Source organism: Lathyrus oleraceus, chromosome 2, assembly GCF_024323335.1.
Source record: "Lathyrus oleraceus cultivar Zhongwan6 chromosome 2, CAAS_Psat_ZW6_1.0, whole genome shotgun sequence".
Classification (NCBI taxonomy): domain Eukaryota; kingdom Viridiplantae; phylum Streptophyta; class Magnoliopsida; order Fabales; family Fabaceae; genus Lathyrus; species Lathyrus oleraceus.
Window position 1 is genome coordinate 440763792 of NC_066580.1, and position 26995 is coordinate 440790786.

Sequence of the window (26995 nt, forward strand, 5' to 3'; positions counted from 1 at the left end):
AGTTGATATGGATACGCATACAAGCTTTCCAATAGCCATAATTTTTGTCGGTGAAAATTGGTGCTCTATTATACGCCCCTTTAGGTTCAGTAGCCTTTTTCTAATAAGCAAATATTAAGCACGAAATTAACCAGAGCTTGTGATACCACTTGTTAGACGATAGGCTTTGATCTAGATAGGATGAATAGATCACTATTTAAAAACTTTGACAAAAAAATAGTTTTCAAAAGTTTATGGCAAACGGAAGTAACCTATATCGAATCGTCTAACTGAACCCGCTATAGAAAAACTCGGATATGCGTAATTGTAATCATGGTATGATAATGAATCAAAAATTGATCAAACATAATTAATCACAACCTATTGAATGCAAAGCAACAAGGATAGACTAGTTCCAATGATAAAAAAAATTCTATTGAGACAAATTGTCGAACACCTAGTGTGCAATCGATATTGTTTGAAAATTTACATGGTATTTTTGATCTTAAAATCAAATCACAACCTAGAGGATTATGATCAACTCAACAACACCTCTTTCAAAATGTAATAAAAAATATTATCCAAACGAATTGATCGCATAATCAATGAATTTAACAATTTGCAAACAGAAAATAAAAAAGATAGAGAGGTAGAGAGAGTACACAAGGATTTTGAAATTCTGGTATGCAGATCATGGATCTCGTACACGACGTCACAACACCAAGGTCATCACATTATCACACCACAAACGGTATTAGGATTTAAATAACAACACGATAGAAAATAACACCATCGATTGTTAACCCAGTTCGGTGCAACGTCACCTACATCTGGGGGCTACCAAGCCAGGAAGGAAATCCACTATCACATAATTAGTTTAGAGTTCTGAAAAACCTCAGGTTTTACCGACTTCTCACCTAACTTCTACCTGTGGGTGTTTCTATCTAAGACTCTCCTAGATATAAGGCCCATCTCACTTCCCTTCAGCCATACAACAACTTATAACAGAAAAAGACAATCCACTCTTGCTTAAAAGATTCTGAGGGATTGACAGTTGCAACTCAATGAACCAGGTCCAATTCATGTATCAAGGAGATACTCTAATGGCTCAGACAATACAAAGACACGAAACCGTAACTTAGACAATATTCCGCACTGCTTCGATACCTACTTAGGTTTAGAAACGATCTATATATAGCATTTAAACAACATGGGATTCGAGCTTGATTCACAACAGATCCACGGACTCTGCACAATCTTCCGTATATTTAATTTCAATTAGATCAAATGTTTCTTAAATTTTTTTGACATCTTTACTTCGTAAACAAGTCAAGGCAGAATAGTCTTTTTCTTTTTAGAAAATGCTCTACATATTTCGTGAACTAAATCTTCGATGCATCTTCAGATATATCATAAAAGGAAACAAATATTACAAGATACTAAAATAGGCCACACTCCAATATTGAACCAACATGTCAGGACATCTTGTTCAACATCTAACAATAATACTTATTTTTTAAAAACAACCATATCAAACCTAACAATCTCCCCTTTGGCAAATTTTGGCTAAAACAACCTTTGCATATACCAACAAGAATGAGTTTAAGGATCATAGTAACAAACCATCATACAAACAACCAAAATCATTTTCCCTCCAAAAACACTAGAGGCAGACGCAATAGAAAAAAAACATTGCCTCATGCTAGAGAGATAAACTCTCACATGAAGAACCTGCCGAAGAGAAAAATAAATTCTCTTTAGTCAGGATGTCAAGACATTGTTCCTAACATTATTAACATCATAAGCCCACTCATAACAACATAAAAAAAATGCTCCCCCTGAGTAGCAGATCTAGGGGAAGAGCTACTCCAATATTTACTCCTCCTCCATACATGTTCCCCCTTAGTGGGCAAGAGACAGGGCGGGCTAATGAATACTAATAACTAAATAATCACAATTACACAACTATATACTCCCCCTTTTTATCCAAAAATTTGACAATCATAATCAAACACCCGAGTTAGCATATTAGTCAAATGATAGATTACAAACCAAACACAACCAAGAGCACTTTAAAGTGCAAAAATATCCAAGGCATAGCCCACAAAAAAACATAAGAACGAACAACACACAAAAGAACTAGAAAGCTTCAATCCTCATCACTGTTGGTAGTGACTTCATCATCACTTGCATCAGAACCTTCTTCATTTGCATCTTTTTCACTTGTTCCATCGCCTTTCAAAATTCTTTCTTCTTCAGATAAGGCCTTTATCAAAATTTCAAGCTTGCTTTTTGTTCGCGATAGTATGAGTCTATCGGAATAACTAACTGCAAGTGGACAGTTTATCGTGTAGTTTTAAAAAATATCGATCCCACAGAGACCAATAGTCAAATCTACCGTTTCTAATTGTTACGGTGTTTATCTAAGGCAAATGAATTAAGTATGGGAAAATTAGAAATAATAAACTTCAATAAATTTGGACAAGTAATACTAGAACGTGGTTCACATTAATTAACAGTACTCTTGATTGCTTCTAATAGGATTATTGTACGGGGCAATATTTTCTACCTTAAAGAGAATTCAATTAAACAGGGATTGTCGCTTCCATGTATTCATAATCGAATTTTTTACTCTTTAATTTATACTGTCCATTGTCCCATATGACTGGGGCTAATTGTGTCAAAGTAGTAAATCCTATTTTAAGGAATTAGATTCTTTATTTAGTTGAAAAGTGATTTTGATTGGTAAGTTTAAATAAGAAGGGTCCCTAACTTCCACACAGGTGACTGGGTCCTAACACTATAGGCGCGCGTTCGCAAATAGTTTTAAAACCTTCTTCTAGAAATATTAAACCTCCGAAGTAATTAATAAAGTGGTTTCGCGGTATTTACTAACCAAAAATAACCAATTTTAATCTTTAGTGTCAGACGGCTTTCGATCTTATCTGACGTTAACACTATCCTACGTTTGTATTAGCGGATTTAATTAAGTTAGGAAAAATTGTGTTAAATGACAGAGTACCGTCAAATGACAATCTTCACATTCTAGTACGAACAAATTAGCTAGACATGATCACGGTAAGTAAAAAGGTATTTGGTTTAGATTTAGAATTAAACATAATGACGAATTTAAATAAAGCAGTTTAAAGGCAAAGGCGACGAAATAAAATGCAATAAATAAAGTGCGGGAAAATAAAGCAAAGATATTAAATAGATAAAACAATTAAAGCGTAAATAAAGTTGAATAAAATAAGAACCTGCTCCAATCAGAGACTTGAATCTGATACAATGCGGATAGACGAAAATAAACTTCGACGGAATGTGAATGTGAGAAGATAAATAACTTCCAAATAAAAGTGCTTCAAGCTTGATACACAGACAAAATGCGATAACCCTTTGATGTAAGGAGTTAAAGCTCTAATGATACTGAATTTATGGCTTATGTTGGTACTAAGCTTGGATGCCTTGGAAAGCTAAATAAATCACTATTTATTATAATCCTAAACCCTAAAATGTCAAGTGAAACCTTCTCAAATCATGGGAGAAAATATAGGGAAACATGGGAAGAGTGGAAGACCAAGCAATTCCCTTTTCCAACTACAGCGTAAAAACAAAGGATGGTGAACGCCATCCCTTGCATGGAAAACGCCATCTTTGTTACATGGGCGTGACCAAGTCTTCCGACCTTTGAAACGTGGGACACGTCATTCTCCCGGTGGCTATCTCTATGGTGAACGCCATGTAGGTAGCCTTGAGTGCAAATTTCCATTTTTTCATTGTTTTGCATCCGAATTGTTTCCTTTCTTTGCATATGGTCCCAATATGGTTAAATACCTGAAATATAAACAAAGTACCCACATAATACCCGAAATAGAGATAAAACAATAACAAAACATGTGCGAAATGAGTCAAAATAGTGTTGTAATTTGGTGTTATAAAACTCTCCCACACTTGAAACTTTGCTTGTCCTCAAGCAAATAAGCATATGAAGAAAACATTGGTGTTCTTTTAACTATTCTAGGCTAAAGAGTATCGTAACAACATATTCCGCAATTGCAGTCATAAGTCTCCTTCCTATACAAACGAATTCGCATCATGTCATTATGCCTAAGCCTAACTTACTCATCCCATTTTTCGTCCCTTTTTCATTAAGGAGTAATCACATTAAGCCCGTTATCTATTTACACACGACAGACGAACCTGTTAATGACCCTGATCCATATTATGCTAAAAATTCTGGTGAATATACAATATTCTTAGTGGTTTCACAGTCGTTAGGCTAAGTGACCGGGTGAGGGTCACCTAACTTAGAAGGCGGATTCCTTTTTTTTCTTCTTACTTTTCCAAAAATTCTCTTTTCTTTTCTTTTCTTTTTCTTTAAAATGGGATCATTCACCTATTTTCATTCGTTTACTTACTCGATGGTAATTCAGATGGTGCTGACTACTAGGATAAACTACTCAGAGACTTACTTAGGGGCGAGATTTCAAGGCCATGGCATAAAAAGTATCCAAATTGATATTTATAATTAGGAGACTTACAGTGTTGAGACGATACTGATCTTTTGGGGGCTTTCCCAAGTCTCCATAACCTATCCGTAACTTGTCTAATAGCCTAAAATTTTCAAATAAAACACTTGTTTTCTTTTTCAATTTTTATTATTATTATGGCTCATGAAATGGGAGAATTAGTAAACTACAGAAAAACCACGCATAAAGACTTGACATCACATAAATTGACACAACAGACAACCTAAACTGAAAATAACAAATAGAAAATAAAAGTAAATAAAAAATGAAAACAGCAAAATAAAAACAGTAAAGTTCCTCTCCCACACTTAAACCAAACATTTTCCTCAATGTTTCGATGAAGGTAAGAGAAAGGAACGGAAAAACCTGGAGGGGATGCTACAGGTGGCCTCCACTCTCCTCTCCTGGATGGTCGGGATGCCGGGGATGACGGCTTCGGCTCCGATGATGGGAACCCTAAGAGATTTTGAGCTACTAGACTCGGGATGAGAGTGAGGCGTTGGACGCTTGTAAACTCTGGAGTTTCCCTATTATGGATGTCTGGTTTGCATGCACATGATCAAAGTCGCGTGCATGTGCACCTTGCAGACGCATTTGTTATGCGGCCATGGTGACTTGGGCGTCCACCATGAATCTGAGGGAGCATTTTGTATGGCATTTTGATTCCCGCAAGAACTCCATCATATCCTATTGTTGTTTATACATGGCATAAAATAAGACGTCACGCTCTTCCTCGCGTGCCATCTAATCCCAATACATGTCCTCGATGTAAGTAAAACTGGAAGAGGTACTTGCAAAAGAGTTAGCATAACCAGGTGCAGTGTGTGTAGGTGGTCGAGGGGCATCATGAACGGGAGACATATGTCTCCGCTCATACTCATCATCAGTCACATCATCCTCAAAATTAATATTCTAGGGAATATCCATTGGCATCAGGTAGGTATAAGGTGGGGCCTGCAAATTAGAAGTCCAGTTGGCCCTTTGACGTACATCTGTACGGGCAGGACATGGCAAAACAATACTTCTAATCTCATGATTTTTGACCATGATATTGTATCCTCCTTCCTTCCTTACCTTCCAGAGCCTCATATGTCTCAAAAGAGTAAGGTCCAAAGTACGAGGCGGTAAGGATTCTACATAGCTAGCTCAATATCAAGCCCTAGAGCACGAGCGGTGGAGGTAATCAATCCTCCAAAAGAAATGGTCCCCTTCTTCTTCACAACAGCACACATGTGGGCTATCATGAAAGGGACCGAATTCAGCTGTCGCTGAGTCAGAGTTGCCTGTAGGTAGAGAAATTCTTTGGCATTTAATTTGTTAAAATTCTCCCAGTCAAATATAGTATCTGCCAACAGTTGTTGGAAAACATGTATGATCGGGTTATGGATATCAGGCGCCAAATTTCCCTCAAAGGAATCAGTAGTGAGACCTGTCAGATCTCTCCACACCTGGAATGCCTCAATGGCCCAGGCAGTGTCTAATGGTGCCTCACATAAAACACCTTCCCCGTGGGATAATCCAACAAACCTACAAGTTGGTCAGTAGTAAATTCATATTCCACATTGAACATGCAAAACTTAACTGTGCCCATGGTACTCGCAGTGTTTGGTCTAACAGTGTACATGAGGGAACTCAAAAATTCCCTAGTCAGAGTCTCATAGGTGTTGTCTCTACGGTTAAACAAATGTTGAAGGCTTAAATTCTCTAACAAATAGTACACACAATTATGAATGCCTAAATTATATAAGTAGTTGTTTTCGATATACTTGGTAGAGAAAAATTCTTGGGTCAGCAATTCTTGATATTTTTGCATTTGTTTGTTACGGTCCCTTCCCTCACGAAAGATAATTCCTTCTATGGCTACCATTGTTGTAAAGAAATTTGGTGAAAATGAGGAATGGGGGTTTTGAGGATTTTAGTGAGAAAATGAGTATTTAGTGATGGAAATTTGAGTGAGTGTATGGAAATTGAGTGGGTATTTGAGTTATGGGGAGTTATGTTAGTGAATAGGGTTGTAAATGGAGTTTAAGGTAGAAGATAGTGGGATTGGGAAGAAGAAGGAATGTCAAAAGTGGGGAGAAAATGAAGGTTTTTGCTTCTGTCCCGAGATTCACATTCTAGGACCCATGGCGAACGCCATGTACTGGATGGCGAACACCATCTTTGGCTGGGCGGTAGATGGGCCTTAAGTTGCAAACTTTTGGGCCTTGAAGAGTCTTTGGTGTATTTTTGGGCCCTTTTTGAGTAATCTTGCCATTTTGTTCGAGACAGTTGATTGCATAGTATATTAGCACAGATTAACCTTGAAGTTGACACATACAAAATAATATGACTCATGATGAGATTAAAAATATGTTAAATGATGCAATACTTAAAAAAATTGAAGTAAAAAGAAAAATTAAAAAGATAATAAGTATGAATAACATTAATAGTGATGATAACGGTAAAAATAAATTCTTCTTCCATCATGAATGACTTTTCAGCGAATACTATTGGCGGGGATGCAATTGTTGGTGTAAGCCCTAGAGGCCAATACATTTTGGTACTTGTATCGAATAATAAAAGGCATTCTCTTTATTATGGTTGATTAATAAAGTCCCTGGAATAGATAGTCCGTTTAATGTATTAAGTGTGACTTAATCATGAGAACACATTAAACATAAGGACATTATTCCTAAAGTATCCGTAGTCGAGCTTTAGTGTGAAGTGGGATAACATTAAAGCATTAAGACTATTATGTTTGTAGACTGATGATCACATCTCATGGATCATGGATAAAGAGTTATCAAGTCTTAAACATAGGTATGAATATTAGGAGTAATATTTATACCGGATTGACCCGCTATGAGAATACTATATAGAAAGTTATGCAAGGTGTCATAAGTTATTCTCATGGTGATAATAGTGTATTCCACTCTTCGACCTGAAACCACTATGGATCCTAGATGTAGAGTCGAGTGCTTTATTGTTGATCCAACGTTGTCCGTAACCGGATAACCATAAAGGCAGTTGATGGGTACTCCACAAAGCATGCTGAGGGACATGAGTGACCTAGATGGAATTTGCCCATCCTGCATAACAGGATAAATGTCTATGGGCCCAATATTGAACTGGACAAGGATGACACAGTCTATGCCTTGTGTTCAATATAGACATAAGGGCAAAAGGGTAATTATACACATAAGTATTATCACAGAAGGAATTGTCAGATCACATGACATTTTCGTGTCTTGGGTAGCAGTGATGTGTTGCTAGATACCGCTCACTGTTTATTATGTTAAATGCGTGATTTAATATAATTGCCAACGTCACGGAAACCTACAGGGTCACACACAAAGGACGGATTGATGAGAGATAGAGTAACTAAGGAATACCGTAAGGTACGGTGCCCTTAAGTGAGTTATAGAGTATCGTAAGGTACGATGTACTTGAGTAGAATACGAAATATGGTAAGGTACCATGAGCTTAAGTGATTTTGGGCATATTATAAGATATGGGCCAAAATACACTTAAGTGGGCTTTTAGCTTGAAGCCCACACAAGTGGTTCTATAAATAGAACCCTTGTGCAGAAGCAAAAATTTGCGGTTGCATTATTTTCGTTTTCACTCTCTCTCTCTCTCTCACTCAAAGCCTTCATTCGTACCAGCTAACACTGAGATTGAAGGAAGCCGTTCGTGTGGACTGAGTAGAGACGTTGTCATCGTTCAACGTTCGTGATCGCTTCGTGGATTTGCATCAAAGGTTTTGATCGTCACAAGAGATCTGCACCAAAGGTTTCAACCGTCACAAGAGGTAAATATTCTATCACTGATCATGACCATTCGTAAGGATCTCTAAAGGAGAAATTTTTAATTTCCGCCGCGCTTTGGGTCGCAAATTCTCCTTCAGCAATGGATATCCCGAGATCTGGGATGGTCTGGATGTTTGAGCTGCAGTAACCTGGCGTTAAAGACTACGGAGTTCACTCCATAGGAAATTTGTCTCTGTTGTGTGAGTGGCGTTAGCCACTTCCATCTGTGAAGTGAGGTCGCAAATTTCTCCGCGAAGGAAAACAATCTCCTGGCGCATAACATTGAGTTCATAGTCATTGTTGCACCTCTGTGTTGGTCCTATAGAGGAAAACACAGTAGATCTATCTGAGAGAGGTGATGGATGGTATTCTGGAGTTGGAGGGGTGGTGGGTCTGATCGGTGTCTCTCCCTGTCCTTCTAGATTATATTTTTAGATTTTCTTTTTATAAATGTTGGTTCTTTCTGGGGTAAGGTAAAATGGTGTACCACCTCATTATTAATGAGTAGTTTATACTCGTTAATCCTGAAGTACACTCGTCTTACCAGGCCATGTTCTAAGCAATAATCCATATCGAGGAGGGTGAATCCACAATACAAGACTAGGTGGGAGAGTTGGTTTTGGAGGTTCAAGGTAGAGGCTATTTGTGTTATGGTTCCTCCTACATGGGTTGGGCCTTCCGTCGACCTAGAAACTCCTTCAAGGTTAGCTATAAGGAAAGTTCCATATTCAACTGGTTCTGACTCAGAGACACGACAGAGAAATAATAGTTCTTCTAGGATAATCGGTTTGCTATCCTCACTCCTACCAAAGAAGGTTTGGGCTAAAATCATCTAGAAGTACCTAAGTGTCGAGTTGTGGATGTAAGTGGAGAGTTAGGTGGATGGGTCGGGATTACCTTCGGTGGTAATAGCTCCCCAGAAAGTATCAAGCTTATCCTGCGTATCCTTATCATAAAATACCTCGGTTACAACGGCTAGGCCATACTGGAATCCTAGAAGTTTTGCAAAGTCCCTATGGTTAAAGGTGTATTCACGTCCAAATAATCTGAATGTGATATTCTCTCTCTTGAATCCACGACCACTATAAGGCTCCTGGGTTAGTGAACTCAGGAACTCCAAAGTAAGGTTCCGGTATGTAACACTTTTCCTCTCTGAGTATTCATCCCAATCCAACTGGTTACACATGGATCTGATGTTAGGCTCGATCCCTAGGGCCTCTAGGCAGTGAGAATTAGGGTATATGGTAGGTAGCATGGGTCTTTCAGATAATTCTAAATAGCGTTTCTTCTAGGCTTCATCTCTGAAGTGGATGTGCATATCATCCAAGTTCTACATCCTAAAAGTATGGTTAGTAGGAACAAAGAATGCTGATACCTAGAGTGAAATCAACCAACAATTAATCTTATTAGTAGGAAGAAAATAAATCACTATTATATATAAAGAAATAAAATATGCATAATAAAGAAAATGAAATTGTGGGTTGCCTCCCACGCAGAGCTTTGTTTAATGCCAGTAGCTCGACAAAGCTGAGAGATGCGAATGCTCATGGGGGTTCTTTAGAGGATAATTCCTCGATTGAACTTTCAATAGTCTTTGGTTTCCATGGACACTTATCGATCCATCTCTCATATCCTTCACCTTTTCTTTTTCCTTTTCTGCAAGGTGGTTCAGGTATGATTATAGGTATTAGCCTTTTGAGTTCAGATTTTTCTTTCCTTGTCTTAAAAGCTAATAATCCTTTATTTTCGTTCGTTTTATAGTCCTTTAGCTTTCTATTTTTGTGCGGGACCTCGGATAGAGGCAAATTAGTGCGGATAGTTTTTAGGGTCTCTATTCGTTTCTCATCTAAAATTTCTTTCACCTCATTATTGCTCTCCTTAGGATTTTCGATCAGTTTTTCACTACTGGTTGCTACTATAATAATGTGTTTCTCAAGGGAAATGCCTAAAGGTGTTTATGCAAGTAGGGAGATTTTAGTCTCCAATGCTTTGCTTCCTGTGACCAGGGAGTCGACCAGTGTGTCCAGTTTCTTAAGGTTTTATTTAGTGTTAAAAATTTGGTTTATAAATTCCTTATTCCATATGGTTTGTATTGCCATAAATCTTCGTATGGTATATTCTAGGTTGGATAGAGTTAGCATTTCAATGCAATTATACGATATAATCTTAAGATTGGATTTATGAGACTCATGCGGGACTTCAAAATATTGAGAGCGGTAATTCTAAGAAATTTTTTGGTGATGCATAGTGATAGAGATAGAGTGCCTTAATCTAGACAATGTAACAACAAGTTACAAAATTTTGACGTAATTGGTCCCGGGAAACAGCGCCAAAAACTTGTTCACGATATTATGAGTCTATCGGAATAACTAACTGCAAGTGTACAATCTATCACGTAGTTTTAAAAGATATCGATCCCACAAAGACCAATAATCAAATCTATTGTTTCTAACTGTTACGGTCTTTATATAAGGCGAATGAGTTAAGTATGGGAAAAGTTGAAATAATAAACTTCAATAAGTTCAGACAAGTAATACTAGAACGTGGTTCACATCAATTAACAATACTCTTGGTTGATTCTAATATGATTATTGTACGGGGCAATATTTTCTACCTTGAAAAGAACTCAATTAAACAGGGATTGTCGCTTCCGCGTATTCAAAATCGGATTTTACTCTTTAATTTATACTGTCCATTATCACATATGTCCGACTCTAATTGCGTAAAGTAGTAAATCCTATTTTAAGGAATTAAATTCTTTACTTAGTTGAAAAGTGATTTTGATTGGTAAGTTTAAATAAAAAGGGTCCCTAGCTTCCGCTCAGGTGACTGAATCCTAAACCTATAGGCGCGTGCGTTCACAAATAGTTTTAAAACCTTCTCCTAGAAATATTAAACCTCCTAAGTAATTAATAAAGTGCTTTCACGGTATTTACAAACAAAAAATAACCAATTTTAATCTTTAGTGTCAGACAACTTTCGATCTTATCCGACGTTATCACTATTCTACATTCGTAGTAGCGGATTTGATTAAGTTAGGAAAAGTTACGTTAAAACCAAAACCGCCCAAAATTATAATCCCAAAGAAATAACGGATAGAGTACCTTCAAATGACGATCTTCACATTCTTGTACAAATAAATTAGCTAGACTTGATCATGGTAAGTAAAAAGGCATTTGGTTTAGATTTAGAATTAAACATAATGACAGATTTAAATAAAGAGGTTTAAAGGCAAAGGCGAGGAAATAAAATACGATAAATAAAGTGAGGAAAATAAAGCAAAGATATTAAATAGATAAAGCAATTAAAGCGTAAATAAAGCTGAATAAAATAAGAACCTGCTCCAATCGGAGACTTGAATCTGATACAATGCGGGTAGACGGAAATAAACTTCGATGGAATGTAAATGCGGGAAGATAAATAACTTTAAAATAAAAGTGCTACAAGCTTGATACAAGAACAAAATGCGATAACCCTTTGATGTAAGGAGTTAAAGGTCTAATGATACTGAATTTATGGCTTATGTTGGTACTAAGCTTGGATGCCTTAGTAAGCTAAATAAATCATTATTTATAATGATCCTAAACCCTAAAATGTCAAGTGAAACCTTCTCAAATCGTGGGAGAAAATATAGGGAAACATGGTAAGAGTGGAATACCAAGCAATGCCCTTTTCCAATTGCAGCACAAAAATAAAGGATGACGAACGTCGTCCCCTGCATGGAGAACGTCATCCCCTGCATGGAGAACGCCATCTTGGTAACGTGGGAATGACCAAGTCTTTTAACCGTTGAAACGTGGGACACGTCATTCTCCTGGTGGCTACCTCTATGGCGAACGCCATGTAGGTAGCCTTGAGTGCAAATCTCCATTTTTTCATTGTTTTGCATCCGAATTGTTTCCTTTCTTTGCATGTGGTCCCAATATGGTTAAATACCTGAAATATAGACAAAGTACCCACATAATACTAGAAAGAGAGATAAAACTATAACAAAACATGTACAAAACGAGTCAAAATAATGGTGTAATCTGGTGTTATCACTTTTCCTCTTAGATCATCTTTTGATAGTTTCATCCAAGGTCTTGCATGTATCTTTTAGCTCAGCAAGGATGCATGTTCTAGTAGTAGGCCTAGAAGATGTCTATCCAGATGTCATGACAATGTCTGGAACATGTTTCCCAGTGAACAACATATAATGTGATGAGAGAGGAGGGTTTCGTTTGCAAACACTATCAGAACTAATTAAGATACTTGGGTGTTGACTCAGAATAACACCACAGATTAATGAGGGAAAAGCTATTGGCATCTTCACAACATAAGACGCAACATGCTTCATAATTTGATCAAAGACATAGGATCCAAAATCAAAACTTGACTTGGTTCCTATAATATAAATAAACTTACCTAATCCTGTAGCGATGTTGGAAGTGTGATTAGTTGGAACCCAATTAGCAGCTCCAATCCTGTGAAGTACAACATACTTCACACTCAAGGCACTTGCTGACAACTTCCCTTTCCTTGGCCATTCCTTTAGTTGTTAAGCAGTAATCTCTCTATAGATAACATTTTTAGAGACTTCCACTTCATCTTTGTTCTTCTTCATTTCTGCCCAAAAACCTATTTATTATTTTAGGAGAAAAATCCGTGAATCTTCCTCTAACATACACTTTTCTAAACTCCTTACTCCTCTTGTTATCACATTCCTTTGAGATGTTCACAATAAATTATTTAACAAGCATTTCATAACACTTGCCAAATCCAGTCACAGTTTTCATTAATCCAGCCTCTTGAATCAGACTCATCACCTCTTTGCATTCAAAAGCATCTTTGCCTAGTTCACTTTCAAGTGTTAATCTTCTTTGATAAAAAAATTTCCATTTTTCAACATTCTCTATAGAGTGAAAGGAGATGTTGTCAATTGGAACTTCCGGAATATTTGCTGGAATCTTCTTCCCAAATGCTTGCTTTCTAGCAGTAGAAACAATGTCCTGAACATTGTGTTCGACATCACGGTCCGAATCACTAGACTCGGAAGGAACTTCCTTCCTCTTAAGAGATTTCTTCTTATAAACGGGAGTAATAACCTTTCTCCATCTTTTTGTAGGGCCAACACTAGCTCTTTTCCTGAGAGATTTGGAGGGCGTGCTGGAGGATTCAATAGCTTGACCTTTTATGTTATTAAATCTTTTATCTATTCTTGGAGTCAGTCTTTGACTGTTGGGTACATCATTAGAGTCAAGATCCTAAATAGTAATAAACCTAGGTCTATTACTGGTTTCAGAGGCTTCAACATCTTCCATAACATTTGGCATAACATGCCATTCTTCAAAATCACCAACATTAGGTTCAACGCTAATGGGATCAAGATACATACTAGTCATAGAACGAGGTTTCTTTACAACAGTAGAGGATTCAAGAGTTTTTATATTTCTAGCAGTCATGGATGGAGAGGAAGAGGTACTTACTTTAGAGGACTTGCCTTTCCTCGAAGTAGATGTTCTTGCATGGACATGAAACATCGAGAGGGGAATGACATCAGTAATGACATCAGAGAGATCTATCTCAGTACCAACATTTTTATGGTTCGATTGCTCCTTGGTGTGCTTGCTAGAAGTTGAGAGAGAAGGTTGAGACATTTTGGAGATTTGATGTATGGACTGCAAAGAGAAGATAGAGAGATGAGAGTGACTGAGAGTAAGGTTGAGAGAGAGAATAAATGAGGTATCGTGAATGATGTTGATAGAGTAGCTAGGATGGCGCATTGGGAAATAAGGAAAATTTGTAATGATATTCCTTGAGTTTTGTGCACCATTAAATGGAGGGAAGAGAAAATTTTATTTCCATATCTCTATTTCAGTAATTGCTATAATTCTTCAAGTATGCAAATGCCCAATTCTCCCCTTAGTTTTTCAAACTGATATGCATCTAAGGCTTTAGTAAAAATATCTGTCAGTTGCTTCTCAGTGGTTACATGCTCAAGAGTAACAATTTTGTCTTCAACAAGATCCCTAATAAAATGATGACAGATATCAATATGCTTAGTTCTGCCGTGCTGAATAGAATTCTTGGAAATGTTAATAGCACTTAGGTTGTCACAATATAATGTCATGACATCATGATGGACATTGTATTCTTCTAACTTTTGTTTCATCCAAATTAATTGAGAATAACTGCTTCCTGCTGCAATATATTAAGCCTCAGCCGTAAATAAAGACACATTATTTTGCTTCTTGCTGAACCAAGATATAAGATTATTTCCCAAGAAGAAACATCCTCCATAAGTGTTATTTCTATCATCAGCAATGCCTGCCCAATCTGCATCACAGTATCCTATAATCAAGGAATTTGCATTATGAGATTACAACATTCCATAGTCACTAGTTCCATTGATATACTTTAGGATCCTTTTCACTTGAGTAATATGACTCATTTTGGGTTCAAACTGATGCCTTTCACATACTCCTACAACAAGTGTAATATCAAGTCTTCTAGCTGTAAGATACAACAAACTACCAATCATACTCCTGTACAAACTTTGATCCATATTTACACCATTTTCATCTTTAGTCAATTTCAAGTGGGTGGTGCAGGTGTCCTTTTATGACTAGCATTTTCCATGCCAAACTTTTTTTACTATACTTTTAACATAATTGCTTTGAGAGATGAAGATAATGTCATCCATTTGTTTGACTTGGAGCCCAAGAAAGTAAGTTAATTCACCAATAAGACTCATTTCAAATTCATATTGCATCTACCTGACAAAATGTTGGACCATCTGGTTCGACATACTTCCAAACACAATAATATCAACATATATTTGAGTTATCATGACTTTATCATGCTCTTCTTTAACAAACAATGTCTTGTTTGTTCCTCATTTCCTATCTCCATTATTGACAAGGAACTCAGTGAGCCTTTCATACCAGACCCTAGGTGCTTGATTTAATCCATAGAGAGCTTTCCTTAGTTTGTTAACATGATCTAGAAAGTTAGGATCTATGAACCCCTTGGGTTGTTCAACATAGACTTCTTCATTTAAGTACCCATTTAAGAAGGCATTTTTCACATCCATTTGAAATAGCTTAAATTTAAGCAAACAAGTCACTCCTAACAGTAGTCTTATTGATTCAAGCGAGCAACAGGGGAAAAAGTCTCATCAAAATCAACCCCTTCAATTTGAGTGTATCCTTGAGCAACAAGTCTAGCCTTATTTCTGGTCACAACTCCTTTTTCGTCAGATTTGTTCTTGAAGATATTTTTTGTCCCAATAACATTCATTCCTTTAGGCCTAGGAACTAAGTCCCTGATGCGTTGGAAAACTTGATGTTCGCAAGTGTACGAACGCGTCAGAGTAATATAAAAGATTATCGAACCACAGAGACCAAGTGTCAATCTATCGTTATCTGTTGTTATGGTGTTTATCAAAGGCAATCAAAATAGGTGTTTTTGTAGTGTGCAATAAAAAGTAAAGTATTGAAATAGAATATAATTAATAAAGACAGGGTTGAATGTAATTCACGTAATCAATTGATAATCCAAGTACTTGCTAATAGAACTACTTATGGGCAATGTTTTCTACTTTGAAAAGAACTAATTTAACAGGAACTGTCGCTTTCGCGTATTCAGAACCGAGTTGTACTCCCTAATCAAAACCTCTTATTGTCACTTATAAAAAGGCGCGCATTGTGTTAGAGTAGTAAACCTATTTTTAAGAAATATAGTATCTTGACTAAGTTGAAAAGTATTATAACCTGGATTTCTTAACCAAAAGAGGTTCTTACGAACCAGACTCTAAACTTATAAACGCGTCCGAAAATAGTTTTAAAATCTCTTTTCTTCTTAATGTTAAAAACTCCTAATGAACTAAACAAAGCGCTTTCGCTGTTTTTGAAATAGTTAAAAACAATTAAGTTTAAAAAGACGTTGGACGGCTTTCGATCTTACCCAACAGAATTGAAGTGCGGGAAAACTTAATTTGAAAGTTAAAATAGCCCTTAAGTGTTTCTACAAACAATTGTACGGATTACTGGTTTAATTACGATCCTTACATTCTAGCCTTATAAATTTAGCTAGACATGGTAAAGTAAAATTGCCTTAAAATAAATAAAAGTAGTGCGAGTGCGGAAAATAAATAAAAGTAGTGCGAGTGCGGAAAGTAAATAATTTAAAGCGAGTGCGAGGAAATAAATAAAGTAAAAGCGAGTGCGGGAAATAAATAAAGTAAAAGCGGGTGCGGGAAATAAATAAAGTGAAAGCGAGTGCGGGAAATAAATAAAGTGAAAGCGAGTGCGGGAAATAAATAAAGTAAAGGCGAGTAATAAAAACCTGCTCCAATCGGAGGGCTGAGTAAATTGCAATGCGGAAAAGAAAATGGCGGCAGGATTAACTTCCTTCCAAAGTGCTCCAAACTCGAGTACATACTCTATCACAGACTCAATTACACAATTGTGGTAACACTCCAATGCGAAGCGATTACCACTTTATAAAACTGAATATATGCCTAAGTGAAACAAAGTTGCTTCTGAATTCGCCTTGTTCCAACGTTCGGATCTTCGTCTGCTCTAAGTTTGGGTGATTGTAAAACTGAATTCGCGTTTCTATTTATAGGAAAATAAAAGAGGTGGAATTGACTTGGATGCCCTTCAACTTGAAAATAGAGGAAACCGTTTTCCTCTTGTGGCGCCCGCCACAAGGCCATGGCGCCCGCCACAAGCACAAAGTGGGGCGCCTTAGTGGAAGTGGTGGGAAAACGTGGGAGTTGATGGAAGTTTGAATTGGACACGTCATGGCTTGGACTGTGGCGCCCGCCATGGGGTAGGCCATAAGCACAAAATGCTGATTTTTAGGGGTTTTAGCCCTTTTTCACTCCTTTTCTCGATCGGGGCTCCTATTAAGGTAAAAACCTGAAAACAAAGGAAAACACAGTAATAACACAACAAAATGACAATAAAACAACTAGAATGCATGTGAAATCGGAGTCGAAAATACGTAAATTTTAGTGTGATCAAACTCTCCCACACTTAAACCTTTGCTTGTCCTCAAGCAAAACATTGAAAAACTCATAAAAGAAAATTTGTGTAAACGAGTGCTTTAGGTAAAAATTCCAAGTTCAAGTCGGGATGCAGTGATAGGTACTAACTGAGTGAACTAAGGGTATCATGATGACACTAATCCGCAGATACGGACATAAACTTCATTCCTATATTAACCAACCCATATTATCCCACAATACCTAGGTCTGTCTCTTCATCTCTTTTGTGTCCTTTTCATTCAGGTGCAATCACATTAAGTCCGTTATCCGTACATACTTCATAGTAGAGTGGCCTGTTAGTGATTATGATCAGAGCATGGGATTTCTGGCAAATAAATATGTGTAAATCCTTTTATTGGACCCAACTGTAGTTGTGGGGGATCGGATCGTAATCCGCCCTACCGAGTTCAGTGCCAGATACCTCTGAACCAACTAGCAGTGGGTACTACTTTTCTTTTTCTTTTTCTTTTTCTTTTTTTTTTTGTAGCAATTTTTTTACAATTCTTTGGTTTAAATGACTTTGTAAGGGTCACCTATACCGGAGTTGCCTTTTTGCTTTCTTTTATTTTATTTTTTTGTTTTTCTGGATCATCATTCACTTATTTGCATCGGTCCCCTACGTAGAGGATGTGTAGGCCGGAGCTGACTGCTGAGATAAACTACTAAGAACTTATTCATAAATGATGATTAAGGCCATGGTATATGGGGTTTCGGGAATGATTCCTATATTTACGAAGCTTATGGTGCTAAAACAGATACTGATGTTTCACAAAGTTCTCCCAAGTCACCGCATCCTTACTCAAAACATGTCCTTAAAACCTGAAAGCTTTCGAAATAACACTATTTTCTTTTGCAAAAATTTTTGGTGGGGCTAAAGGTATGGGGAGGTAGGATTGTACTAAGGATCTACTATATTTGAAAATGATAAATGCTCCTCCCACACTTAAATCGAACATTGTCCCCAATGTTTCGAAATAAGATAAGGGAAGAGTTACCTGGCAACCTATTGCTGACCACTAGTGCCCTCGTTATCCTGAGGTGGACGGCGGGATCGGGTACGACGACGATCTCTCTGATCCATCCTCGCCTGCAGGGGATCCTGAGCGGTCCTCACGTCTCGAAGGTGACCTAAAATGGTACCCTGAGTGTTTTCTACGAGAGTAATGTGTCGCTGGTGGTAATGTTGTTGACGGGCTTGTGTATCGGTGATCACTTGCAGAGACTGTAGAACAGTGTCATAGGACCTGTCTGTCCTCCGCTGCGATTCTTGCATGAAGTTCATATTACCCGTTATTTGTTGCTGGAGGGTAGAGAGTAGGTCGTCACGCCTTTGCTCTCTAGCCAGATGGTCACGCCACATCTCCTCTGTAATATAGAAGCCAAGAATGGTACCTGCAGAAGAAGAAGATGGTGCAGTGTGTGGTGGTGAAGGATGATGGGGGGACACATGTGGTACGGGAGATCTCTCTCTCCGATCATATTCATCATCTGTGTCTGGTCCCGCCTCATCAGGAATGTTAGGAGGAAGAGGACCCAAAACAGGTGGAGCATCTAAATCGTAGGTTCAGTTCCTCTCATTACGTATATCTGTACGTCTAGTGCAAGGTAGAATAACAGATGGGATGGCCACACCATGAATCATAAGTGTATAACCTCCTTCTCTCCTTGAACGACACAATTTCATGTCTCTCAGAAATTTTAAATTAATTGTGCGAGGAGGTAAGGGGTTTAGGGTAGCCATCTCATTGTTCAGGTTAAGTGCCCGAGCAATAGACGTAATCAAGCCACCAAAAGAAATCGGTCCCGCCTTATTCAGAGTTAAAATCATATAGGCGAGCATAAACGGAACCGAATTAATTTTCCTATTTGTGAGGCTTCCTTGCAAAAATAGAAGCTCTCTAGCGTTAACCTTATTTGGATTCTCCCGGCCAAAAATAGTGCATGCCAACAGATATCTAAAAACTCTGATGGCCGGGTTATGGATGGTTGAGGCAAGAACTCCTTCAAAAGAATTAATGGAAGTGTTTGATAGACGCTCCCAGAAGGAAAATACCTCAACAGCCCATTCGGAATCCAAAGGGGCCTCACAAATAGCACCCTCCCCATGAGGGATCCCTAACAGACTGGCTAGTTCATCGGTACTGAATTGGTATTCAACAGCAAACATTCTAAATTGAACAGTACTGACTATGCTAGCAGTGTTAGGGCGGACAACATAAATTAAAGAACTTAAAAATTCAATTGTCAGCCGCTCATAGGTGGGTTCTTTGTTGATAAAGAAATTATGCAAACCTAAGAAGTCTAATAAATGGAAAATGCTATGGTAGATTCCTAAAGTATATAGACAATCTTCGTCAACATACCTTGTCGGGAGAAGTTCCTGATTTTGCAACCGTTCAATGATTTTTCTTTGTCTCTCCCCTGGTTTCCCTCCTCGAAGAACGAATCCGTTGAACTCCATTTGAATGCTCTTGAAATGTGGATGAAGAAGATGAATTGGTTGGTGAAAAGGTTGGATTTTTACAAAATCCGGCGGATGAAATCGAAAATGGAAAGTGGATTAACGGTTTGTGTGGTATGATGGTTAGGAAAGTATGAGCTTTTTGGGGGTTCAAGGACTTTTTTCCAAGGTGAAAAAATGGGTTTTGAAGGTTGTAAGTTGCAAAAATGGTGAAGAAGAGAGGTCTGCCCCGACCATTTACAGACGTTGTGGCAGGCGCCACAGGTCCTATGGCGGGCGCCACAAGGCAAAATCCGGCTGGGCCAGATTTTGGTCCTTTGGTTTGGGCTTCGCTTGTCTTTTGGCTTTTGGGGGGTCTGGATATCATTTGTCTTGTAATTCTCCTAGTTTCTTTGACTTGCATAATTATAAAAGTAAAAACGAAAAATAAAAAAGTGAAACTGAAACAAAAACAAGAACGAAAATTAAATGTAAATATAAATAAATAACTGAAAAAATTATAATGCAAAATAAGATAAATATAAAACATATATAGATAAAAATAGAAATACTAATGTACGACAGTGGTTTATATAATATTCAAATGCGATAATGTAAAATGAGAAATGAAAATACGATAAATATATATAAAGAGAAATAAACTAAAATGGTGAGATCAGGTATTAGGGTGGTCGTCTGCCTGAGTGGATTCACGGAGCACGGCTATCTCCTGCCTGAGCTCGGCGATTTCCTGATATAGACAATCGGCTTCAGTAGCATGGGTGAGATCAGACACTCCCATCTATAAAGTTAAGTCCGCCACTTCATGTCTCAGCTCTGCAATCTCTCTACGGCACTCAGCGATCTGGGTGCGTATGTCGGGTGTCTGCAAAGAATGATTATTAGAGAGAACAGTGATTCTAGGAGATGGTGGTGCAGGTGTGTATTCAGCAACTGGGGGCGATCTCGGCTCCTCAACGGTCTCTCCCTGGCTCTCTAGAGCATAACTCCAATTCGCTGGATCATGCACACTGGTCATCATAGGGTCTGACAATGTGAAGTAATGGATGGCCTCGTTGTCGACTAGTAGTCGGAACTGACATGGGTGGAAAGAGGCTCTCCGCATCAATCCTCTGGTCAAACAGAAATCGATGTCCATGGTCGTGTATCCACGGTAGGTCCGAAGATGTAACAGCTTGCGAGACAGACCTAAAGCGACAACAATCTGTGTGATGATTCCTCCAACATGGATGACTCCTTCGGTGGATTTAGAGATACCGCTCAGATTATTCAATAAAGAGTTCCCACATGCTACTGGGTGAGACTGGGATGCGCAAAATAATAGGAAGATCTCCTCTTCACTCAGTAGTGTCTCTGCATCCTGTCTTCCCAAGAAGGAATGTGCTAATATCATCTGAAAATACCTGAAGGTTGGGTTATGTATGACATAAGATAACTGTGTAGATGGGTCCTGGCTTCCGCCGCCTGATATATCACTCCAAAACTTCTCCACTTCCTTACCCAGGAAATATCCCAAAGGTGTCTCCAGGATAGCATCAGGAGTAGTCTGGAAACCCAACAGGTCGCCGAACTCTTTCTGGCTGAAGGAGTATTCAACTCCAAAAAGTCTGAAAGCGGCATTCCCATATGGTCCAGAATATGGGTCGTAGTCGAATGAACTCAGGAACTCCAAAGTCAGGTTCCTATATGTGTTGCTCAAGTCATCAGCAAACTCGTCCCAGTGAAGCTGGTGGCTAAGGAATCAGATACTAGGCTCGATACCCAGTGCCTCCATACAGTGCTGGTCAGGATAACGTGTGGGTGCCATTGGGCGCTGATACAAAGCGATGTAACGCTCCCTCTGAGCATTGTCTCTATAGGCCACGTGCATGTCATCAAAACCTTGCATCCTGGAAAAAGTTAAGAAAGTGATCCTGAAAATACAAACCATTTAAATCTTAGTCTCATTGTAAAATAGAATAAAATAAAAATAAAATAAAAAATGAAAATAAGTGCGAAAAAGTAAAAATGAAAGAAAAAACCATGGGTTGCCTCCCACGCAGCGCTTGTTTAACGTCATTAGCTTGACGATTAGAATTTATACACCTGTAGTAGTGGTAATTGGTGGATCAATCAGGGTGTGGCTCGAGTAGTATGCTGGAATGTCTCCTCCTTCGTAGAGCTTCAGTCTTTGTCCATTTACAAGGAATGGACTACAGGTATCGTTCTTGATTTCTACGGCTCCGGATCTCAGAATCTTGGATACTTCGAAAGGACCGGTCCATCTTGAACGTAGTTTTCCAGGGAAGAGTCGTAACCTAGTGTTGAAAAGGAGAACAAAATCGCATATATTGAAGTTTTTCTTTATTATTCTTTTGTCGTGATAGGCTTTTGTCCTCTCTTTGTATATTCTTGCATTCTCGTAGGCGAATTGCCTAAGTTCTTCTAATTTATGAATGTCTAGGGTACGCTTTTCTCCAGCAGCTAAGTAGTCTAAATTCAAAGTTTTAATGGCCCAATAGGCCTTATGCTCTAACTCGAATGGTAAGTGACATGATTTTCCATAAACTAGTTGGTAAGGAGTAGTTCCTATAGGGGTTTTGAAAGCGGTTCTATAGGCCCATAATGCTTCTTGAAGCTTCTGAGACCAGTCTCTCCTAGAAATAGAAACAGTTTTCTCTAGGATCTGTTTTATCTCCCTATTAGATACTTCTACTTGGCCGCTAGTTTGTGGATGGTATGGTGTTGCTACTTTATGCCTAACTCCATATTTTCTTAAAAGTTTGTCAAATATTCTCGATATAAAGTGTGATCCTCCATCGCTTATGACTAAACGTGGTGTTCCAAATCTAGGGAATATATAGTTTTTAAATAATTTGATTACTACCCTAGTGTCGTTTGTGGGTGCAGCTACAACTTCAATCCACTTAGACACATAGTCTACAGCTACTAAGATATACCTATTTCCTAAGGATGGTGGAAAAGGTCCCATGAAATCTATACCCCATACGTCAAAGAGTTCTACTTCCTGAATGTTTCTTAGAGGCATTTCATCACGTCTTGAAATGTTTCCAGTGCGTTGGCATCTATCACATTTGACAATGAAAGCATAGACATCACGCCACATGGTAGGCCAGAATAGGCCAGCTTGAAGAATCTTGGTGTATGTCTTAGAGGTGCTCGCATGTCCACCATAAGGTGCAGAATGACAATGCTCGATAATATTATTTACCTCTTCTTCTGGGACGCAACGGCGAAAGATGCCATCTTTACCCCTTTTGAAAAGGAGTGGTTCGTCCCAATAGAAGTTTCTCACATCGTGGAAGAATTTCTTCTTGCGGTGGTAGTCAAGATCAGGGGGTACTATATCAGCAGCTAGGTAATTAACGAAATCTGCATACCAGGGTACGTTATTTATTGCTAAGGAATTTTGGGAATGCTCATAAGGATCTAGGTTATTGTCTTCAATGGTTTCTACTTTAGCTATCAGTCTATCATAGGCGAAATCATCATTTATGGGTATTAGTTCAGGTTTTAGATGTTCTAGCCTAGAAAGGTGATCGGCCACTACATTTTCGGTGCCTTTTTTGTCTCTTATGTCTAAGTCAAACTCTTGTAGTAATAGAATCCATCAGAGTAACCTGGGCTTGGCATCTTTTTTACTTAATAGGTAACGAATGCCAGCATGATCGGTGTAAACAATAATTTTTGCTCCTACTAGATAAGATCTAAATTTGTCTATAGCGAAAACTACAGCGAGTAATTCTTTTTCAGTTGTTGCGTAATTAAGTTGGGCAGCATCTAGGGTTCTACTGGCATAATAAATGGCATGTAATTTTTTATCTTTCCTTTGTCCTAGAACGGCTCCAACTGCATAATCACTAGCATCGCACATTATCTCAAAAGGTTCCGACCAATCGGGCGGTTTCATAATAGGTGCAGAGATTAATGCTTGCTTTAAGAGATTAAATGCGTCATTACATTTTTCGTCGAAAATGAATTCAGCATCTTTCATTAAAAGTTCGGTTAACGGTTTAGTTATTTTGGAGAAGTCCTTAATAAAACGCCGGTAGAATCCAGCGTGTCCAAGAAATCTTCGGACTTCTCTGATTGTTTTTGATGGTTTTAGGTTTTCTATAACTTCTATTTTAGCTTTATCTACCTCTATACCCTTTTCGGAAACTATATGTCCTAGAACTATTCCTTCGGTTACCATGAAATGACATTTTTCCCAATTTAGCACGAGGTTCACCTCCACGCATCTCTCCAGGATTTTCTCAAGGTTAGCAAGGCAATTGTGGAAATTGAATCCGCAAACCGAGAAATCATCCATAAACACTTCCATGATACCATCTAGGTAATCTGCGAATATTGACATCATGCAGCGTTGGAAAGTAGCTGGAGCGTTACAGAGGCCGAAAGGCATTCGTCTGTAGGCAAAAGTTCCATAAGGGCATGTAAAGGTAGTTTTTTCTTGATCTTCTGGATGAATAGGTATTTGGAAGAATCTAGAGTATCCATCTAAATAACAGAAGTAAGAGTGTCTGGCTAGACGCTCCAACATCTGGTCAATAAATGGTAAAGGGAAATGGTCCTTCCTAGTTGCTTTATTTAATTTTCTATAATCTATACACATCCGTCATCCTCCTTCTAAACGTTTTGCTACATGTTCGCCTTTATCGTTTTGTACGACTGTGATGCCTCCCTTTTTAGGTACTACATGCACAGGGCTCACCCACTTACTATCCGAGATCGGATAGATTATACCTGCCTCAAGTAACTTAAGAACTTCCTTCTTAACAACATCACTCATTATAGGGTTTATTCTTCTCTGATGTTTCCTAGAGGGTTTTGAATCTTCTTCGAGCGAAATCCGATGCATGCATACGAATGGGCTTATACCTTTTAGGTCAGAGATATTATATCCTAAGGCTGAGGGATATCTTCGTAAAACGTCTAAAAGTTGGTTCGTCTCCTCTTGGCTCAAGGTAGCACTAACTATAACTGGACGATTCATCTTTTCATCGAGGAACTCATATCTCAGGTTCTTAGGCAGTTCCTTAAGTTCTAAGGTTGGTTTCTTAGGGCATGGCATAGGATCTGGGGTAAGGGATAAACATTCGTAAAGGTTATCATCGATGTAAGGTTCTTTAAAGTCATCATCTTCCTTTATGGGGGTTGATGGTAACTTAATTGTTTTTATAATTTCTTTTTGTTCTAATTCTCTAACACATTCATCAATGATATCTAAGGCATAACATGAGTCTCCCATCACAGGTGCCATAAGAAATTTCGAAAGTATAAATTCTATTTTCTCGTCACCTACCTCAAATGTCAACTTTCCTTTCTTGACATCTATTATGGCTCCTGCAGTCGATAAGAACGGTCTACCTAGAAGGATTGGTATATCATTGTCCTCTTTGATGTCCATGACAACAAAATCAGTAGGGATAAATAGTTGACCTATCCTAACAGGAACATCTTCTAAAATGCCTATCGGATATTTGACAGATCTATCAGCTAACTGAAGTGACATCTTAGTGGGTTGTAATTCTCCTAAGTTTAATCTCTCACAAACTGCTAGAGGAATTAAGCTCACACTAGCTCCTAAGTCTAGAAAAGCTTTATCGATGACATGATTACCCAAAAGGCAAGGAATGGAGAAATTTCCAGGATCGTTATCTTTCTTTGCTAATTTGTCCTCGGAAATAGCATTACATTCCAAAGGCTTTGGATCGTCAAGTCTACGTTTATTGGTAAGGATGTCTTTCAGAAACTTTGCATAAGAAGGTATTTGGGTGATGGCTTCTGTGAAAGGGATTTCTACATGAAGTGTTTCTATAACTTTAATAAATTTTTGATACTGTTTATTGATCTGGGTTTGTTTGAGTCTTTGGGGATATGGTATAGGTGGTTTATATGGCGGGGGCGGTACGTAAATTTTATCTTTAGGTTCTTCTCCTTTATCTCGACCTTCCTGGTTTTCGGATTCCTCTGGTTCCTTTACTTCGTCCGGGGGTTTGGTACATTCCTTAGAAGTTTCGGGTTCACTCAATCTTGGGTTTGGTGGCTCATCATAAGCGTTCCCACTTCGTAGGGTAATGGCATTGGCTTGTCCTCTCGGATTTTGTTGAGGTTGTCCAGGGAATTGTCCTCCAGGTGTAGTCCGAGGGGCTTGGTTTAAAGCTACCTGAGAGATCTGGGTTTCAAGCATCTTGGTATGAGTAACTATTTGGTCAACCTTGGTTCCTAACTGAGTAATCAATTCGCTAACATGAATGTTTTGGTTCATGAACTCCTTGTTTTGTTGGGTTTGAGCGGTGATAAAATTTTCCATAATTTTCTCAAGGCTCGACTTTGGTGGTACAGGTTGCATAGGTTGATTTGATCTAGGGGCTTGATAACTAGGTCTCGGAGGCGCATTATTTTGAATAGGGTTATTGTTTTTATAGGAGAAGTTAGGGTGATTCCTCCATCCAGGGTTATATGTATTCTAGTATGGGTTCCCTTAGGTGTAGTTCACTTGCTCGGAGTGGGTTTCGTTTAATAGACTGCATTCTGCGGATTGGTGTCCTTGGGTTCCACATATCTCACAATCCGACGAAACTGCGGCTACAACATTCGGGTTTATGCACATATGCTCGACCTTAAGGGCTAATGCGTCCATTTTAGCTTGCATCATGTCTATAGAGCTTAGTTCATGCACTCCTCCTTGGGCTTCCTTCTTCTCAACTGTCGCTCGTTCGACTCCCCATGATTGATGGTTTTGAGCCATATCCTCGATGAGGGCACTAGCTTCAGGATAAGGTTTGTTCATTAGAGCACCGCCTGCGGCAGCGTCGATGGTCATCTTTGTGTTGTAATGAAGTCCATTATAGAAGGTTTGAATGATTAACCAATTTTCTAAACCATGATGTGGGCATGCTCGTAACAACTCTTTATATCTCTCCCAAGCTTCGAACAGCGATTCTCCTTGGTTTTGGGTAAATCTAGTTATATGGTTTCAAAGAACGGCGGTCTTACTCGAGGGAAAATATCTAGCAAGAAAAACTCTTCTAAGGTTATCCCAAGTCGTAATGGAATTGGGTGGAAGGGAATCTAACCATGATAGAGCTTTATCTCTGAGGGAAAAAGGAAATAATCTTAAACGTATTGCCTCAGGAGAAGCTCCATTGGTTTTAAAAGTATCTGCTAATTGAAGAAATATTTTTAAATGTTGGTTTGG

At 38.4% G+C, this 26995-nt stretch overlaps 1 protein-coding gene and 1 non-coding gene across 2 annotated transcripts; one reads left to right on the plus strand and one right to left on the minus strand.

Moving 5' to 3' along the window:
- Positions 1-13023: 13023 nt before the first annotated feature.
- On the minus strand, positions 13024-13935 carry LOC127123616 (uncharacterized). Its single transcript, XM_051053817.1, has 2 exons — positions 13559-13935; positions 13024-13513 (listed from the first exon to the last, which is right to left on the minus strand). Exons 1-2 carry the CDS (start codon positions 13933-13935, stop codon positions 13024-13026), a joined length of 867 nt encoding a protein of 288 aa, XP_050909774.1.
- Positions 13936-26675: 12740 nt separating this feature from the next.
- On the plus strand, positions 26676-26782 carry LOC127124145 (small nucleolar RNA R71). The gene has a single exon (XR_007803775.1). It is a non-coding gene; the product is annotated as a small nucleolar RNA R71 (small nucleolar RNA).
- Positions 26783-26995: the final 213 nt, after the last annotated feature.

Bases quoted from the DNA above. Each gene is read 5' to 3' on its own strand.
- LOC127123616 (XM_051053817.1), bottom strand. From the start codon at position 13,935: ATGTCTCAACCTTCTCTCTCAACTTCTAGCAAGCACACCAAGGAGCAA. The intron at 13,514-13,558 runs GTTTATTACTAT...TGTACCCAACAG, and splicing joins GAAACCAGTAATAGACCTAG to TCAAAGACTGACTCCAAGAA.